The 17,603-nt window shown below is 53.7% G+C and overlaps 3 protein-coding genes across 3 annotated transcripts; 1 reads left to right on the top strand and 2 right to left on the bottom strand.

The window, feature by feature from the left end:
- Nucleotides 1-583: 583 nt before the first annotated feature.
- CSUI_004047 (serine threonine protein) lies at nt 584-3,346 on the bottom strand. Its single transcript, XM_068064242.1, has 5 exons — nt 1,971-3,346; nt 1,598-1,774; nt 1,297-1,448; nt 1,063-1,197; nt 584-940 (listed from the first exon to the last, which is right to left on the bottom strand). Exons 1-5 carry the CDS (start codon nt 2,383-2,385, stop codon nt 899-901), a joined length of 921 nt encoding a protein of 306 aa, XP_067923782.1. The 5' UTR covers nt 2,386-3,346; the 3' UTR covers nt 584-898.
- Nucleotides 3,347-7,453: 4,107 nt separating this feature from the next.
- Nucleotides 7,454-11,452, top strand: CSUI_004048 (mitochondrial small ribosomal subunit rsm22 protein). Its single transcript, XM_068064243.1, has one exon. The coding sequence runs from the start codon at nt 7,811-7,813 to the stop codon at nt 10,052-10,054; it is 2,244 nt and encodes a 747-aa protein (XP_067923783.1). The 5' UTR covers nt 7,454-7,810; the 3' UTR covers nt 10,055-11,452.
- CSUI_004049 (uncharacterized protein) lies at nt 11,026-17,305 on the bottom strand. The gene is made up of 7 exons (XM_068064244.1): nt 17,244-17,305; nt 16,183-16,234; nt 15,231-15,283; nt 14,616-14,768; nt 12,785-13,096; nt 12,053-12,260; nt 11,026-11,147 (listed from the first exon to the last, which is right to left on the bottom strand). The coding sequence occupies exons 3-7, from the start codon at nt 15,275-15,277 to the stop codon at nt 11,043-11,045; spliced, it is 825 nt and encodes a 274-aa protein (XP_067923784.1). The 5' UTR covers nt 15,278-15,283; nt 16,183-16,234; nt 17,244-17,305; the 3' UTR covers nt 11,026-11,042.
- Nucleotides 17,306-17,603: the final 298 nt, after the last annotated feature.

Below are 17,603 nucleotides of genomic sequence, written 5' to 3' on the forward strand. Positions count from 1 at the left end.
CACCACCTCGGCTATAATTCTCCCCCCACTCAGACCTGCGGCACTAGTTCCCTCCTGCCGCCTCCTAAAAGCCACTACTTTTTCGTCCTACACGGCAGGAACGGGTCCAGCCCGATAACCGTTCTCTGGGTGCAAGAGTACTTTCGCAGAAGACTTCGGTGCGTCAGTGCAGCTGGGAGTAACGGCTGTGCCGTTCCACCCGTGAAAGTGATAGTGGAGAATCTGAACCGGACGACGGCATGTGACGCAACTCAAACCCATGTGTCAACAAACATGCACTCAACCGAGCCTCCTTTTTGGTCGTTTGCAAACCACTCCGTTACCTTTACGGCACATCCGCCTCGGGTAGAAAAAAGGGGAGTCAGGCTCACTATTCGATGTACTTGTGTCGCGTGTTGAAGCAGTTGCAAGCGGCCGGTAGACCTCCCTGAAAGCGCCTCGTCGGAAGACCTCCCGCAATGACAAAGACATTTTCCTTAGCGAAACCGACGCCACCTAAGTCAACCGTTATGCAACACTGCAAACCGGACTTCCTAATACCGAAGATATAAACTGTCATCTTCAGGCAGAGAATACGCACAATTACGGAGACACCCTCCTTCATGAAACATCTTCAAAGACCATACGGCTCAGAATGGATGCTAGTAGATAGACTCAATTGACCAGATTTCGTGGCAGTGCCACCACCAAAGCTACGAAAAGAAAGATTGACCTAGATTTCGACAGCTGGGGACGCGACAGGAATTGCGTCGCCAGAAATCATTGAGTTCATTCCGTCAGACAGTATGCAGATACCATGAGAGATAGCGTTCCTGCCAAATTTACAGACACAAGCAAAGAAGTTGTCCAAGCACTTGATCCCGGTAGGAGTGAAACTTCGAAGCGACAGATACATCCACTACTTGGCCATGCCCTTCTTCTTCTCCACAGGCTTCAATATCTGAGCAACAGGACACCAACGCATACGACGCGAACGATGTGTTGCTGCTTGTCGGCTGCCTGCGAATCCGATGTCGTGCACTTCCGAGCAAGAGAAAACGCTCCTGTTGACTGTTGGCGCACCTGGAAAGAGCACATGAGCGTCTCATCAACGCTCATCATCGCGCCGGCATTATCAAACTCTCCGCAGTAGTTCGGTGCACTGAACAGCGTGACCAACTGGCGTTTTGCGAAAAATTCGTAGCCATCCTCGACAACCTGAAAGTGAACAGAGAAAGGAAGCCAACCCACAATCAAAGCGGCAGCAAGAGGATACCACCCCTACTTAGCTCCTCCGTCTTCAAAAACGGTACCCACCTGGTGCGCCCGACATATTAGATCGAGGTCATGTTTCCGTAAGAAATTGTGAACAACGTCCTGTCCAAATGTAAAAGAAACACCCCGATCGTTTTCTCCCCATCCCGATATTTCCTTCTCAGGGTCGCTCCACAAGAGGTCACAGAGCAAGCCTGAAGAACAAGCACCGCAAGTCTCACCGGACCGGCCCCATTATTCATGGTCCTTCTGGGTTCAAGGCCACCCGTACGGCGCTTCATGCACACACGCCCGTCGGCACGTGGCCCTCTGCGCGACAACCTTCAACAGTCACGCTTCTCACCTGTGTCGGGTACGTCAGTTGGTCTGACGATTCGTCGTATCTGGTCCATGCTGTTGAGTTCCGGGGACAGCCCTCCATGCATGCAGAAAATTTTTTCGTCTATAATTGCCGCCACCGGAAGGCAGTTGAAGCAATCAGTAAATGTTTTCCATAATTTTATGTTATACCGCCGCTTGCCTGCAACACACACGAAAATCCTCAGGACGGAGCCAGTAGAAGACTGGACAGGCTAGACTCCTCGACTCAGACCCAGCCTTCCGGCGAGGCGGCTGAAGAGGTCCTCGAGACGGCAGAGACGCGCTCACACTTCCACGAAGTGTACTGCAGCCTCCTCGGGGCGCAGCCACGGGCGTTGGTAGTATTTCTGGCTTACATTCGTCATAAAAGCCATAAATCCTGTTGATGGAAGCGCATTCGTGGTTACCCCGTAACAGGAAAAAATTCTCAGGATATTTGATTTTGTACGCCAAAAGTAAGCAAATGGTCTCCAAGCTCTGCTTGCCTCTGTCAACATAGTCACCGAGGAAAAGGTAATTTGCCTCCGGCGGGAATCCACCATACTCAAACAACCGCAACAGGTCGTAGTACTGGCCGTGGATGTCGCCACAAATTTTTATGGGGGCCTCTAGTTCCAGCAAAATGGGCTGACTGATGAAAATTTCGCGGGACTTGTGACAGAGTCCCCGAATTTCAGCCTCAGTCAGTTGTACTGGTTTACCCGGTCGACTCCCCCGTACTTCCAAGAGTTTGCTGATGACTGCGTCGACATCGACGTCTAAAGATGCCATCTTGGCGCCTCTGCTGATGAAAAAAAGGGAGGACTACTGTGGCGATAAGACGCTGCTTTAAGATTCGAACCAGTCATGCGATGTGTATGGCTAACAATACAACATGCGGGACGTATCTACATGTGATACAATGCGGGGACCAGCCACTGCCATACGCATCGCCCACGCATGCGCTCGCAGAAACGCAGTCTCGGCGATTGTAGCAGTCCCTAACAGAAAGAAACAGGAACCAACAACAGCCCCCGAAAGGGGAGAGAGCAGTCCGCGCAAAAAAAGCCGAACGAACTCGGAGCAGCAGAAGGGAAACACACAGTTCACAAGTCGGGGCTTCTCCGGGTGGTCCGGCGAAACGATTCAGCCTAAAACGAGGTCTTCTCTAAAACGGACACGCTGTCACCCTTTTCTTTGTCCTGCATTTCGTTGAGACGGCGGTCCTTTTCGGAGCACGGGATTCATCGCTGAGAGACTGTGCGGCTTCTGCTGCTGACATGCAACCCATCCTCCAATCATCATGCCCTCCGTACGCGGGAAAAACAAAACCTCCAGAAAGCGGAAACAAAAGAATCAATGAAACAGTGGTCGCGGCTTTACTGAGAAATACACAGTGCTAGACTGCAACAAAAGAAGCCGAAGAAGCACCGACGCTCCTCAAGTCTCCATTTTACCACCGTTCTTCCGGACCTCCTCCTGTGCGAGATTTCGCTGATACAAACGGAACACACAGAAGAAAACGCCAGCAGCCCAAGAAGAAAAGAAAAATCGCCGGCAACAGCTTAAGCCACTTACACTTTCGAAAAGCAACTCCCAAGGACAACTTTCACAGCCAAAGAAGCTTCTGCCTGCGAACGGTGCAGAAGTGGCATTCCTCAACCATGCTAACAGCTGTGGTCCGCGACACCAGCTCCTTGTGGTTCCCAGGCGTCGGGCGGGGGCGTCAAGCTGCGTCACTCGGGTGGCCCAGGAGAAAGTTGTCTGTCGTAACCAATAAAGAATGTTCGTAAATCATCCGGTACGCCGTTTTTTTTCTTTTCTTAGTCACTTTAGGAGAAGCGCTGCCAGTTGCGCTGGGCAAAAGGGAGTGTGCGAAAATCAGAGGAACTGCTTTCTGTAGCTGCGTATAGCTTCTGCGTCGCATGGTTAGTATCAGCTGCCCGCCAACTCCCCGCACAACATGCGGCCAGAGGGTGATTTCACCTCTCAGATTATCTCTCCCTAAAATTTGCGTGACTTGTGAAACTAATGTAGAAATCCAAAGCGTCAGGCGGCGTTTGATGTCCTCTTTGGGACGAAGGAAGGACAACCGCGCGTATTCGGGCCGAGGATACGGACTTACGAGTGCGGGGAAAAAAGGTTCCAGTATTGCTGCTTCCCACTTGGCTGTCGTAGCACGAAGACCGTGCAGCTCAGCGAGTATGCTGTAGTGGTGCCGGAAAGAAAGCAAGACTTCAGTGGGCAGCCAGGATGCTGTAGTGGCGCCGGAAAGAAAGCAAGACCTCACTGGGCAGCCAAACGCCAAGACCCGATTGAGCGCAGGCGGGCTCGCGGCGGTTCAGGAAAAGCGAGTGTGTATTCACGGGTCACTCGCAAACGCCGTGCAGCGGTGGACACTTGCCTAGCACCAGCTGGCGAATGGTCAACCTCCGGCGGAGGAGGCACTGTAGCGGAGAGACAGTGTGTGAATCACATTCTTTCGGTGGTACGTCAACATGCCTCCCCCCGTCAGGTCTTAGCCCTCGACGATGGTCTCGCGGTGCCCCATATTCTCCTTGGTGTTAGGGCGGCAGCCTCGCTCGGGTAAATTGTAGCGTATGAAAGTCTCACCCGGGGTAGGGGATAGGTGACTGACGTGCCTTAGTGTTTTCGCACCATTGGAGGCGCCACTTACGCAGAACTTGACCACACGGAGTATGGACTTAGTGTGAATCGTGCCCAGGCACTCGACAGATTGTAGGGGAAAGTACCGGCAAAGTGCGGACTCAAAGCCGCTTTCGACAGCGAGTGCCGACGACTGGGGCCGCAACTGTTCATCTAGACAGTAACCCCCGCTTTACCAAGCGATTGCCAGCCTGATGATGGAAAGCAGGGCTCACCAATTCGGTACCAGCTGCACGGAGAGGAGCACGGCTCATCGAAACAGGTACCAGACCAATGGGGGAAGCCGCAGCGGTATCAGTGCGGTCCAGAGCCCGCTCAGTAAACAGCTGGACCCACGAAGACAAGTTCTTGCGTGATGAAGCAGAGCCGGATTCCGAAACCAAGGGGCAGCTCCATGAAGAAAAGCCCAGTTCACCGAGAGAAGTACGGGCCTGATGAGGGGGTTCACCAGTCAGCTGCTGGACTTATATATGCGGATGCGCGTCCCTGGTGAAGTGAAGCGCTACCCGCGAACTGATGGAGCTGCTCGTCGCTGGGAGCGCGACAAGAGAAGAGAACTGAACTCGGTGAGCTCCTGGGAAAAGAGCTAAAGGTATGCGGGCCTCCAAAGTCATCGCGGCAGCTACCGAACCTCAAGGCTTTGGTCCACAAGCCATCCAGGTGACGACGTCTCAAACAACCTACCTTCAGGAGCATTGCTGACGACAGGCGATACCGTGGGGCTCACGGGAGTCCTAAGGGGCGGGTCCCCCCGTCGCTTGACTGCCCACACAGCCGACAGTAGTTCGGACTGGGAAGACCTGGTTAGGGCAGGAGAAAGAAATACTACTGGCTCTTCTCAGCCATCGTGCCGCGCACAACGACTATCCCCAGGGCGACATCTGACGCATTTGTATACAGGATGAACACTTTCTCGAAGCCTCGGAGAGCCAAGCCCGGTGGACGACACAAGCGTTTGCTGGGCAGCGCCAGAGCTACCTGTTGCTCCGTTTCCCTAACTGAATCACACACGTCGGTCAGAAGCAGGCTCGTAAGTGCTAGTGCTATCGGTGCAAACTTGCGCAGAAACCGTAGAACCGTTTCGCGTCCTGTTTACCTGCTACAGGCATTGCCCAGTTAGCTGGGCCTTCAACTTTCTTGTGATCTGGCCAGAGACCACCGCCAGATGACACAGCCAAGAAACAGCACCCGTTCCCAGTGAAACTCACACTTGGCTATACCTTTTTAAGTTGTTTTCATACAACTTAAAAAGCTATACTCTTTCGCGAACTTCCCGCAGGTGCTTCCCGAGCTCTGCGGCTGATTTTCCAAGCACTAATATGTCGTCTAAGTACGCTACTACCGTTTTATCCAGAAGCTCAACTAACACATCGTGCACCACGGTCCCGTTTCAAACTATCCGAGCAGGAAGGCGGGCTGAATGGAGTTGTTACCCGTAGACTAGGGACCGGACGATGCATAGTGAGACATCTCTCTCGGAACCGCTCTTGAATGTGAACAAAGGCGATACAAGGTGATACCAGCAAGCCCCAGTCCATGCCACTAAAGATAAAAGGTAGGGATCGAAGGAAAAGAACTCTGAGCTGCTTCACAATAATCAGCACAGTCATCCTCTTAGAACTCCCCGATGAGCAACCAACTCATAGGAGAGTCTGAACTGGGAGACGGGGCAGAAAGTGATACGGAAAAGTATCTGATGAAGTCGTACTTTTATGATCTTGCTGGCGTTTGCCTGGCCATCCAGTCGGGTAGTCTAAACTCGCGAGGAAGGGAGCAACGCTGTGTATGAGAGCAGACAAGCAGAGTTCAACTGCCACGAGGGTGTACGACTGCGAGTGGTTATACGCACACCTCTCTGCGTTGAGATAGTCGACAGTTTCGTTTTGAGCCGAGAGCTTAACGGAGCTTTGGATACGTAGTGTCCGACTTCTCGCCGTGCCGGTACGAGTGACGAGCCAACAAGCTTGCAGTCCATAGAATAGTAGACTGTTTTGGGAGTAACCATCCGCCATCCCGTGTTTGTGGAACTGTCTTGCGGACTCATGCGACAGTGACGAAGGTTGGAGAGTAGAGAGCGGAAGGCTTTCCGGGAAGGGCTATCCTTCAGACACACAGTACAGGACTTTGCCCGCCGTCAGAACGTCGCGCCGTGTAACGCGTCCACGTCGGTCACAGGCCTGTCTCGAGATGAGTAGAATCAGCGGAATAGCCGGCGGCAGCGAAGGCAAACCCTGGACCATCCGCGGATTTTTCGTGGTGAGTTTCTTGTCTTTGGTTCATTCCGTTGGTGCGTCCTAGATTGTAGTTCCCCTTGCAGCGTAACTCATCATGGGCATTCAGTTGACGGTCTACAGAGAGACCCTAGTTGCCACTTTGACAGCATTACCGCCCCGGCTGTTGACGGTGGGGCGAACATAGGCAGTGGCCCACTCCACCCTAGTCGCGAAGACCGCCTCGTGACACCAAGTGTACCATGTTAGTCGTGGGTGGAGTTGATTCAAGGCAACTGCAGCCCCCGCACGGACGCCAGCTGCCACGCTGTAATAGTAGCGACCTCGAGCTGGCAGCGTGCGCGGCTCGCCAGAAACCCCGAGTAAACGAGCTTTCATCCGGACTAGCCTCCAAAAAGTCTACTCTAACGTTCCCGAGTGCGTGCACGGATCCTCCGCGATGGAGGCGGTGGCAGCAACAGCCGTAGAGACGGGGATCCTGCAGTGCTGCCTCCAGCTGCGGTAAACTAAGCAGCACAGCTTGCACCCTTGTAACCTGTTGCGTTTCCGTATACTTAACGCTCAGGGAAGTACCTTCCGCACCTGAACCGGACGCAGCGGGCTATTTGTGAGGGCTGCTGAACGCGCACGCACCACTGCAAGTAACAGAGGCGGTCATAAGCCCAGAGAGCTTAAAAGCTACAAGAAATCACTTTGTGAGCGATCCAGCAAAACAGATCCCTTTGAGAGCCGCGCAGACTCCCTGAAAAACGTTCTCCCCCGAAAGATAGAAGAAGACAGGGACCCTTTCAGCCACAGTTGCACCGTCCGCAGTCGACGCTGCAGAATAGCGCCGCATGCGTGCCCAGGGCGTGAAGCCTGGTCTCCCTGGTCTGGATTGCATGCGCTCCACGTTAAGCATGCGGAGCACCTGTGTTGCCAGTTCCTCGGCTTGAACGAGACAGGAACAGACATCGAGTCCACGGCAAGCCTTGAGATCGGGTGAGTAGTGTCAAGGACGCGGGAGTTGCCGATGCGCTTGTTATGCGTGCCCCTTCAATGTAGTAGTGACGTCTGTGTTCCCTCTCCGCGACTTGAGTCTAGAACGGGCATCGCTCTCGTGGGAATTCGCGGCCTCGGCGTGCCGTCGTGGTTGTTTTTTCGTGCTGGAGGGATTCTACCTGGCTTCTGCATTTACCACTGGACGCCGCGTGTGCCGAACTGGGCTCTCGCCTCAACGGAATGCGATGCTGTGCGAAATTAGTGGCTTGTGAGAGGGCGTGTCAGGAACGGTTGGTGAACGATGCGCTGTCGGGTGTTTCACTAGCAGCGGATCGGCCATGGGAGCAAGGCCTTTCATGTCGACAACTCCTGCGGCGATGGAGCTGTTGTCCCCTTGGTCTACGCCGTCAATACGCGCCCCGGCGCTGGGTGTGTTCGACCGTTCTTGCGCCCTGTTGAGGGCAACTGGGCAACTTGGGGCGCCCCATCGGTGCCTGCGAAGAAGGCCTGTGTCCCCGCTTGACAGCAGGCTTTCACTGGCTCCCGTGTCGCCCGCACGGCCGTACTATGCTCCCCGTGTTCACAGAAGTAACAGGAGAATTTTAGGCGCCTCAGTGACAATTCGTCGCCGAGGAAGCTCCGGAGAGGTACCCGGGGAGCGCCAGGTGCACTGCCGGGCCGGAGTTGCTCAAAGGCCACAGCACCAAGTGGGCTTCAGCACAACACCGGGGCCCCTCACTACATGGCCGGGGGGTGCGGATGCTGGTCAAGGCGTGGATGCTTGCGTGGGTCCCGAATGCTCCAACAGTTGCAGCGCCAAGAATCATTGCAACTCAGGAACCTTGTGCGGCACCTCTGCTAACAACCGAACACGTTCCCGCGTGCACAGGAGGGCTGTCTTCGTGCCACCAGCGCGGGTGCATTCTTTACACCACTCCTTTCGAGGGTATCGTTTTGATCGGATTGTTGATTGCCCAGAACCTGACCCCCAGGCAGTAGCCTCTCTTGACAGGCTGGCAATGAGTGACTCAAAATCGCTGAAGATTCCAGAGGAGGTCCGGGCTAAGCTTGAACTTCTCCTCAGGCGGGTGGGACAAAAACGTGATCTGGAGAACATGGGGAAGTTCATCATGGCTAAACTCACCGCTCGCACTTCAGTGGAAGTGCCTCGCTGTCTTCCATCGCAGATCCTTAGGTCAGCGAGCTGCGAGGCATCAACGACACGTACTGGCTCACGGGGAGATACCGGCAACAGCTCGGCTGTTGCCCAGGAAGCAGCTGTGCAAAGTACAGCACAAGAGGCCTTGAGGCAGCAGGAGGCCCTGGCGCTTGCAGAAGATCATCGTCATAGGCTGTTTCGTAAGTTCATGGGTAGCCACTCTCCTTTAAGTGCAGCTGCCTATACCGCGCATCGGTATGCAGGCGTGTATGCCTCGATGGTCAGGATCCTCAACGAGATCAAACTGCGCGCGCCCGACTTCAAGCCTCAGAGAGTCATGGAACTCCAAGCAGGGTTTGCCGCTGGCCTGCTTGCGGCACACAAGTTGTGGGGTAGTGGAGACGAAAACAGGCCAGTTTCTCGGGCGCCCGTCTGTCCAAATGAAAGACCGTCGGCAGGTCAGTTGAAGTTTCTCTTGGCTATTGAACGCTCTACACATCTAGGGAATATCGGGAAGTATTTAACGGCCGAGCTGGCGCCGCCTGTGCAGTGGCAGATGGGGCTGTACGAAGAAGGCTCCAGTGTTTCGAGGAGGGACGGCCCTGCCTGCAAGGATGGTCAGGGAAGTGGCATGGATCTGGTCATTATGCCTCATTGCTTGTTGAGCTCGGTGGACGGTCAGGAAAGTCGTCACATGCTTGTCCGCAACATGTGGAACCGGCTGAACCATGGTGGAATTCTCGTGCTTGTTGAAAGGGGAACTCCCACAGGGTTCCGAGTGATACATGCTGTTCGAGAACTCTTCATCAGCGAACTGGGAGTTGGAAAATTCCACTTCTTGGCGCCGTGTCCCCATGAGAGCATTTGCCCGGTCGCATTGACGGGCAGAGATTGGTGCCATTTCGCCCAGCGTGTCCACCGGTTGCCACACCATTTGTACTGCAAAGGCAGCCGGGCAAAGAACGTGGAAGAGGAGAAGTATTCATACCTCGTGGTACGGAAGATGGAAGGCCCCCGCAACAAGTACTCAACTGAACGAGATTGTCAAACTCCGGAAGAGCGCAGCCACTTTTGGCCGCGGATTGTCATGCCCGTGATAAGAGCTGGACAGCACTGTTTGATCGACCTGTGTGCCCACCCTCACACTTTCGAGCGAGTTGCAGTCAGCAAGAGCATGCCTCATGCGGCCGGCTACAAGCTTGCTCGTAAGGCCGCCTGGGGCGATCTCTGGAGATTTCCTAGACGTGTGGTCAGACCTGAGGCACGGGGTTACACCGATGAAGAGACGCGGCAACACCTGCTGCGACTTGCCAGCAAGGCCAGGACTAACAGTCTCAGTGGACAAGACGTACGTGGACAAACCGGCTCCGGGGTAGAACGCCAGCGCCTGGAGGCAGACTTTTTGCGTTTCTTTGGCAGTTAAATTGTGGGTGTGTTGCGGCAGCGACTCCTTTGCTTGTCAGTGCTGGGGCCCCACCCCCGGGACTTTCGTCTGGAACTGCGAGACGGCAGAATGCTTCTCTGTTACAATCACTACGCAGCGGCACGAAGGCTCTTCCGCTGTTGCCGGCTTCTTCGTGTGCCACGTGAAGCACAGTACTGACCGTAGCTGATCGAACGTTGACGCCAGTCAAGATCTCAAAGTAGCTGACACGCAGCATTCCGGAATCTCGACCCGCTTTGATACCCGGGGCGCCACCGTACAACGGAGCTTTCAACTTCAGAACACCGTGGTCCATGGGCCAAAGGGAAGCCACAGCTTTCACCGAACTCCCTGGTCACGTTAGTGGGACCGTCTGCTTCCGGCTACACCCAAAGTCTACGGGTGTCAGTCGCCGCTTCATAGAACAAGTTCGTTGCCCAGATGACCGTTCCCGCCAGCCCCCTTTATCAACAGTGGTACAAGTGAGCGTACTGGCACCGATGTGAAGCCCTAACCTATCTCGCGTGGGAGGGTTGGTAGCCCGAGGACTACTTCCCTTACTGGCACCGCCCGAGTTCATCGAGTGGCCCCCGCACAGGGGGGCGCAGGACCGTGGAGCACCTGTTCCTAGTTGCGGGGGGCCCTGACTGTTCAGGAATGTGCGGCGTACCCGTAGTCGGTGTGGTCCCCATGCAAAACGGGAAAAAACCTGCAGCTTTCCCGGGAACACCCTTTGGCCAACGGGGCTGCCTGTGCGACGCTTTCGCGACTCTAACCGCGCTGCCACATGAAAGGTCCGAACCACTGTTGAGCTGGCCTTTTCTCTGCACGACGTCAGAACCACCTGAGGGCCACGCGTCTTCTCTAATGCTTCAGCGGTGGACGGCCTGCCCTGGACCCCTTCGCGCTTCGTGGTGGGCTCAACGGGGGAGCTGACTGTATCTTGCACGGTCGAGCTGCGGAGAGAATCCGACGAGCGGGGTCCATCCTAGTAATCTGTAGACAGGTACCCCGGACAGCCAGCGGTGGCAGCCGCGTCGACACGGCGAAGATCTACCTCCACCGTAGCGTCGCCGAGATACTGTTTGAGCTCCTGCTGTTACAGACAGGCAAACAACACGCATAGCCTCTGACCCCGGGAGAAGCTATTCATCCGCTTGCCTGGTTGCAGCTGGTCAACGAAACACTCTTTGCGCATGTGCCTGCAGTCTCAACTGTCATAGCGAGACGAGGCGGTCCTCGCATCGCGGGCCGGAGAGGTTTGAACCCCCATACTGAAACCTCAGGTCGTGCCACTTTGCGGGTGGTGAAAAGCGCATTCACACATGTCTCGTCCAGGCTCTGCTGTAAGGGTCTCAGGGTCGGAAGAAACACTGAACGGCTGAACTCCATCACGTCCCCGCATACTACAGTAACTCTGTCGGGCTGTCTCACCTTGGCCCTTCGGAGGGTTTTGGCCACGCTCTCGGTGTGGCAGATGAGAGCAGCCGTGGTCGGAGCGACTATGCCCGGCGTCTCAGCACGCCTCTGATAACATAGGCTCTTTCTTCTGCACTGCGCCCGTAACCGCCTGGTTCCCTGGGCAGCACCGTACACAGCCGCGCTGCCTTCTCGCTTCAGCTCTCAACCGAAGTACGAGGTCCGTGGATCGTTGCCGTACAGCGCCCCATGCCTACTTTTCTGTTTCAGTTTCCGTCCGATGACGTAGCCGGGCCAGTCCCTTCGACTGTGCTGAGCCTTGTGGGCCCGGGACAGGTGAGTGCACATCACGAATCTTGGAATTTGTCAACACAGAGAGCATTTCTCGCCACAGGTGCTCCCGGAAAAATTCTGTATTGACTGATGATAACATGAGAGCATGGAGCGCTACCTAACGCGAACTTGCTTTTTCTGGCCCTGTTGTCATACGCGCTATATGCGTCTTGCCGCCTGAATGCAGGTCGAGACTGTCCCCCGACTGCACGCAACTGCAGAACACAGAACTGAGTCCTCACCCACTTGAGACACTTCCGTCACTGACTGACACAGCGCTCGCGGGAGGTCTTCACGACTTGCGGGCGCCGTCCAGTCACACCGCCCGGCAGTGCCAGAAGCGTTGACCTTGAGAGAATCGTTTGGGTGGCACTGTCGGCCCCTTTCGCCACCGACCCTGCTGCTAGCCGACGACGGGAGAATTCGCGAAGGCGACGCGCAGTCTGGCCGTCGCCTGCTAATGGGCAAGCGGCAGTTGAAAGGTGGGATCGAGAGGCGCTTGCTAAGGTGGGCCTATCCACCAACGCTTGGGGTGTGGCGCTCTCTCCTGCATCAGCCAGGCGTGAAAGGCGCCTAACAAATCATGGAGCTGAAGCTGATTGAGGTGAGCCTCGCCGTAGCAGCTGCTAAGAATCGCTGATTAGGATTTTCCCCGCAAGAGAGGCACAGTCGAACACCCCGCTACTTGCCTTTTCAACTCGCAACACTCCAACGGCTTGCTTAACTGATAGAAAACGTGACTGTCACGTAAGCTTAGCATGCAGCGCTGCAAAGACTCCGCCACAGGTGCGAGAAGACAGGCCACCAGACCCCCAGTAGGAAGAGGACTTCTACACACTCCTTACTCCCTAGGGAACGCTCTCTCGTTGCTTCAAACAGCAACTACGGCCGTCGATCGTGCCGCGCCTGTAGGGTGGAGCAGAACTTATCAATTGCCAACTGCGATTCATAGCTCCTTAGCAAGAACGCCAGACCCACTTGGGGAAGGGAGTCGTCCGATGCGGTCCGACGTCGGAAACGTAAGCTGCCCGGCGTCCTTTAATCCTCGCAAACCTCCCTCCGGGCCTGCACGAATGATCCGGGTGTCCATGAGAGCGAATGGGAACAGTACCTGCTCCGCAGGGGCTACTTAAGGAAAAGACATTGCAGCTCAAAATTGTCCAAAAATCTTCAGTCGTTTTCACGGTGAAACCTCCGCTCCTTCCGCGTTTCGCTTTCCCCGAGACGTACATATACTGCCGCGACCCACGCCTGCGCTCTTCTCCACCAACGTGTTTGTCTTTGAACGCTCTGAGTAGCACCCCGAAAAACACACTACCTCTCTTGAATCAGTTCAGGTACGACTCTGGTGAAGTGTCGCACCACACGAACACATGGGGTGCTGCACCCGACAGCTTCATTGTGGAAGCAGTGTCCGGCGCCGTGGCAGATCCTCACCAGTGGCGACCTCCGTCCCGAAGAAGGCTGTCACCAAGAGAAGCCGATTGTTGGGTATCAGGCGGGCACTCCTTACAAGACTCGTTGCTTCTGAAATTGATCCCGCATGGCCTTGTGTGAGGGAAACATACATCACCAGCACGGAAAACGCCTTTGGGACCAAGGAGAGGATCTGATCAGAATTAGTCTGTCCCGCAGTGCTGGACTGACCTTGTCAAATTGTATCGTGGCACCGGGGCTGTACGATATGCTGACAACTACACAAGTGTCAAATACCGTATATTCAACTGATGAGCAACAGCATCAGCCACACGTTATCTCAGGCACCCGGATCCATGAACCATGGCACACTCGAGGCCTAAAATAAGAAAGGTGAAGGCTCTGCAACGAGTTCAGCAGCAGGTACCGACCAGGAACCGTCTGACAACACTTGAGGAGTGTGCACTCCAGGGGAAAGGCACGCGTCGGCCGACCTGACTGAAGTAGAAATGCTGCACTCGTTCTACGAAGAGTATTTGCGCGTAGTTTCCAAGCAGAAACAAGCCGGGGCAGTTCAGGCGACGCGACATACAGATAAATGCCTTGCGCCAAGGTTCAGGTGAGACAGCAGAACAGCAAGCATTAGGTGTACCGTACTAGGACAAGACTGCAGACGCCAGGTCCACCTGCAGACCTCTTGCCGGGACACGGAGACGGAGGGAAGGGGCTGGGGGAATGCGCCCAAGACCGCTGTCTAGTTTCGCCAATACAGCGGCGTCGTTTCGCAGCGCGACAAGACAATCAAACCGATAGCGCCTCCAGCACTCCTGAGACTCCATATGGTAGGAAGAAAAGTGGACTGGTGGTAACTCTCCAACAAAGACATGGGTGCTTCGTCAGAAGAAACTGCCCGGCCTCAGACAGCTTCAAGCTTTGAGAGGCGGCTGATCTGGAAAAAAGGCCCCGGCGTCAGGCGGCCCAAAAGAAATGATGACAGTGGCGGCGATCTGGAGAAAGTAAACCATGGCGCGTATCATAGACAGAGCTGTTACGAAGCGATGGAGAGGTGTGTGTATCGATTCTGAATAACTCTCTCTCTCTCTTTTGGAGGAACAATAACGCCTTTAGTGAAGGTGACAGATCTGCTAACCACAGACCCCATCCCCACACCGCTGTTGCTTCTACGACACCTCAGCTTCCTCCTTCAGTCCAAATGCTGGAATCGAAAAAGCCCCAGGAGCTCCGGAACGGAACGACAGCTCAAATGAGGTCGCTACAGTCTCTGCTGACTGCTGAAGAACCACGCGAAGAAGGTTGAACTCTCCCCCCTCTCATTCCGATTCTGCTGTATGCACGTAAATCAGTATTCATCTCTACATTCTACTCTCTCTACTCGCCGCTACCACAAGGTATCCTAGACGAGATGCTGTTGCCAACCGAGGACTTGCCTCCCCCTTCACCACGCGCTGCTTCTCCGGATGACAAGAAACCGCCCGCTCCTCCTCCTCCTGCCAACCGCGCCTTATCGCCTGAAGAGGTGATATCTCTGAAAGCAAAAAACACAAGATAAGCAAAGCAACAAGCACATCTCTTGATACAGGGGTAGGAGAAATGAACAGAACTAGAGAAGGAGACAAGACGAAATTCTCTCCGGTAAAGACTGCAAACGAAGTCGGAATTGGATCCGCAGTTGTTCGGAACGGAATGACACCTCTCCTAAGGCTGACGGTAGCACCACAATGCAAGAACACACACTTGCACATGATGTCGAGTTCATGCCCCTCTACGCACGCCTTGGTTCACGTCAGGAAAGTTGAGATTCTTGAGAGCTCCATCATCATCATCATCGTTACGGACAAAGAGATCAGCCTGTTCTCATACATCCTTGATTGTGATAGCCAAAGTGTTGTCAAAAGTATCAGGAGGAGCAGCATTCGCTGGCGAGGGGTTTTGTTTGTTTGAGGAGAGAAGCAAGACTGTCGAGAGGAACACGAAGACTACGACTTACACTAGGCGATATAGACGATGCGCTTCTTCAAAACTCCGGCTGAGCATCAAGCTCTGTAAATACAAAACAAAGAGCGACACACATACATGGCTCCTTCATGAGAATGCACTGGAACAAGTGATGATCTCTCTCCCGTAATCACTTTCAAATGAACACGTTTCATGTATTATGATCTCCTGCTGTATGATCTAGCTAGAAAAACACTGAGACCCGTCTTTCTCTATGTACGAGGTAGCGTCTTCATCGCCTTGCTTTTTCAAGGAAGGAAACATCCACGCCATACGCAGTCTTCAACCCGTCGCCATCCACAAAGATAGAGCACGCGTTTTATCTACGCCTATATCTCTGCATATGCGCATAATTCCACACCTCTCCATTTTATGAAAAGAGGAGAGGGAACCCAAGTTTGTCATGAATCGAGTCTAAATAATGTATGCATGCGCTCCTTGTGGGGATATGCAACTCAGCCGCAGACCATGATGGACATATCACTCTACACACACACACGCACAGCGAACAGTACGACGTCCAGGCAACCTCTCCTATGCTGTGTGACCGTCAACTCCCTACGTGTGGGAGATCGTAGACGAACTTCGGTCTGACCATAAGCACGAGCAAGCAGTTTGTCTAAAGTGGAACAGAGAAGAAAAAATGAGTCATCCACACGATGACAGGTCTGTTACCTCCTAGCTTGATAGGTTGTAGAAAACAAAGTAACAGACTCTACATAGACACTCGAGGGAGCTTCACGAAGTTCACCGAAGCAAACAGCCCGGACACAAGGCTGTGTGTGTGACTGTCTGGAGAAGAAACTGTAATGAAAGGATGTACGTCGAGGTGAATCTTCGGGCTATTACGGTTGAAGGCTACTTTAGACCGCTGGAGAACCAACAATCTACAACATTCAAATGAATAAAAAGATGCTGCCGAGACAAAGAAGTATCCCACGTACATTCACGTCCGAGGAGACATCCCTACTTTTGCTGGTATATTGAGCTCCAAGCCTACACGAAGAGAAGAAAACAACGCCTTTCCACAAATGGAGATATACAAGTCAAAGAGCATGTCTATACACACACACACGTCAACGTGCTGAGCATGGGGATCATGCAGAAAGCAGAGGGGCCTCTAGTCTGTGCCACATCCACGGGACTACCTCACCTCTCTCTTCCACAACATATATATATCTATACACATGTGAAAAGGTACGATGAATGGCAACAAACACCGGTTTGTCCACATAGATTCTTTTTGATCGGTCAGAATTGACCAGTGAAACACCATGCGGGTAAGAGTTTCCTTACAGAAGATCATGCGCTATACTTGCAGACCAGATACCACATACACGAATACATTCACATATGTGTACAAGAGCGCTGCGCCGTCACCAGAGATAAATCTCCTCTCGAGAACAGGAAACAACAGTCCCTATACAGCATCATAGCGCCTTGCTTCGCCCTTCCCATAGCGACAAGCACGGAAACTGTGATATCCTCTTTTTCTTTTTTATACCTCTAGCATGCGCAAGCTGTGCACTGCAGGGTCACTATACACTTCTTCCCCTCATAGCCACCTGCTGACTCCGCGGCACTCCTGGATCCACCATCATCATACGGAGACCCCTACTATGCTCCCAAGACTTGGTTGAATATATGTGCACACACAAGACACATCTATGCAAAAAACTACACCTGCTTATTGGGAAGGAGACGATAACAAACAAACAGACTCGAAAGTGTCTCGTCTTTCTCCATGTCATCCCGCGATGATGAAAGGTATATGGAGACCACATGTCAACGAGGAGTGAGCCTCCCGCAAGGCCGACAACGAAGCCCCGGCGAGGAGAGAGAGAAGAAAGAACACGCGACAAGGTGTTGCTAGCCTCTTATCAGCGCACGCCTGGTGGTCGTCAGTGTGTCCACTGTGTACAGGATAGAGCTTCTTTGTATGCTACAGGACGGAGGCAACACGCCGATGAGTGTTTCATATGGTGTCTCTCTGTCTTTCTCTCACTTCCATGCTTGTCTGAGAAGTTCAGGTCCCCGAGTTCCAAGAGCTCTCGCCACCGAGGGTGCCTGAAAAGAACGAGAGGTAGTCACACAAACACACACCATACATGCATACGAACCACGCCCCTCCCTCCTCTCTTTCTCCTGCCTTTTTTCCGAATGGCTCAAGAAAATGCAGAGTCTATATACCAAGCAAGTATAATACTTGAGGTACACTAGAGACTTACTTCACCAGGACCTACATAATCTAGGCATACAGATACCTACCTAACGCCAGGCACTCAAGTGAGAGAGAAAACAAAAGAAGATTACCAGAGGAACAAAACGTAGGTGTGGATGTACGTCACTTACGACTACATACAGA

Source organism: Cystoisospora suis, assembly GCF_002600585.1.
Source record: "Cystoisospora suis strain Wien I chromosome Unknown contig_1817, whole genome shotgun sequence".
NCBI classification, from domain to species: Eukaryota; Apicomplexa; class Conoidasida; order Eucoccidiorida; family Sarcocystidae; genus Cystoisospora; species Cystoisospora suis.